Source organism: Penaeus monodon, chromosome 30, assembly GCF_015228065.2.
Source record: "Penaeus monodon isolate SGIC_2016 chromosome 30, NSTDA_Pmon_1, whole genome shotgun sequence".
Classification (NCBI taxonomy): domain Eukaryota; kingdom Metazoa; phylum Arthropoda; class Malacostraca; order Decapoda; family Penaeidae; genus Penaeus; species Penaeus monodon.
This window is the reverse complement of record NC_051415.1, coordinates 5,608,340-5,609,860: the sequence shown is the minus strand read 5'-3', so window position 1 is coordinate 5,609,860 and position 1,521 is coordinate 5,608,340. Positions and strand designations below refer to the sequence as shown.

Here is a 1,521-nt window from a genome sequence, read left to right as displayed (position 1 = left end):
ACCAAAGATACCATTTCATATATTTGTTAATAGGTATCTACTCCAGTCTGTAAAGAGAGAAACTAAATTTAAGATTAACATGTTCTGTCATAAACTTTAGTAAAGATTTAGCTCATATGATCAAGGAAGATTTCTTGAAAAGTGAAAACACATTTTTATTTTTCTCCATTTCAGCTCAAAATATAGTATGTCAGTATATTTTACATAGAGCCCTGAGATTATCAAAGTAAAAAAAAAAAATAAGTAAAACACATCAGATTATTCAAAATTTTATGTGCAAGGAGAGATTTTTAAAGAAGTAGCAGTTTTCTAATAGTTTATTCCAATATTAATTATTGATATTGATTAATCTTTCCTGTGTCTTTTACAGTGTGAACAATTTATTGAAGATCACGAAGATGCTATAAGCAGTTGGTACTTTGGCGATCAGACTAAATCTCTCCAGGCAACCGTTTGTAAGAAGACCCTCAAGGAAAAGAAGTGTCTTTCTGAACCTTATGGTGAGGACATCACTGCTGAGGAACAAGCCAGGGAAGAAATGGGAAATAAAAAGAAGCAGAAAGGGGACAGAAGCAAGACGAGGAAAAATGAGCTGTAGTTCTTTTTATCAATTCTTTTTTTAGGTCACAATAAATCTATTTTAGAATTCAGAAGTCATTTTTTTAAGAGTCATCCTCGAGTGATCTTCATTTTGATATTTATGTTTCAGTTTTAAGTATTTAAGATGATCATGTTAAGGGCATATACAGTCATGTTGGAGTAGATTTGATATGGTCTTGAAAGGAATAAAATAAAAATAGCTCTGCAAGTACAGATTTAGCATAATAAACCTTTAGTTAATACATTTTAAAGAATATATTTTGTGATTTTATGGTGTATCTATATTTCTGATGTAATGAAGCAAGATTTTTATTATGATATGGTCACATAAATCACCCTCTTGTGTCAATATTTAGTCTTTGATTACAAGATCACCTGAAATCCTCTTTGACTAGCAACCACCTCCTAAGCTGGTGTTCTGGCATGAGATAGGAGGTTACCCATGTCTGATCCAGCATCTAGTGTATTGAAGGGATCAGACAAAGGGAAATTCCAGCTTATTGTGATATCACTGTGGGATCGTCCTCAGATGCAAGCGGTCAGTTTAGATTTTAATACTGACTATTATTTTCTTCATATTTCTGCACATTGGATGTTGTTGTAAATTGGGATCTTGAGAAATTACCAGAGTACAAGAAGTGAATATGAGTCTGCAATGGAGAATTTTTCTGTACAAGGGAAATCCTGAATTAAGACATTCCTTATTCAGAGTCTGATGTGCACTGTGACAAGGCTTAGATATTATTAAATGACTGAGTTACATACCCCAAGTCTTCATTATTTCTTTTCCATCCCCACCAACCTCCCCTTGCTCTGTGTGGTTAGCAATGGAATGTTCATTATATAATTGAACACTTAAATTACTAGTGTGATTTAAAAGTTTTTATGTGTTCAATTTTTAAATCAAAACAGTTTGAAGTG

The 1,521-nt window shown here is 32.5% G+C and overlaps 1 protein-coding gene across 1 annotated transcript in view; it reads left to right on the top strand.

The window, feature by feature from the left end:
• The window catches only part of LOC119592491 (protein canopy 4-like), a gene marked incomplete in the record, with an annotated part of 14,805 nt that extends 13,435 nt beyond the window's left edge, over positions 1-1,370 (top strand). The window contains 1 exon segment of the mRNA XM_037941331.1: positions 371-1,370. Coding sequence (XP_037797259.1) covers positions 371-598 — 228 coding nt within the window.
• Positions 1,371-1,521: the final 151 nt, after the last annotated feature.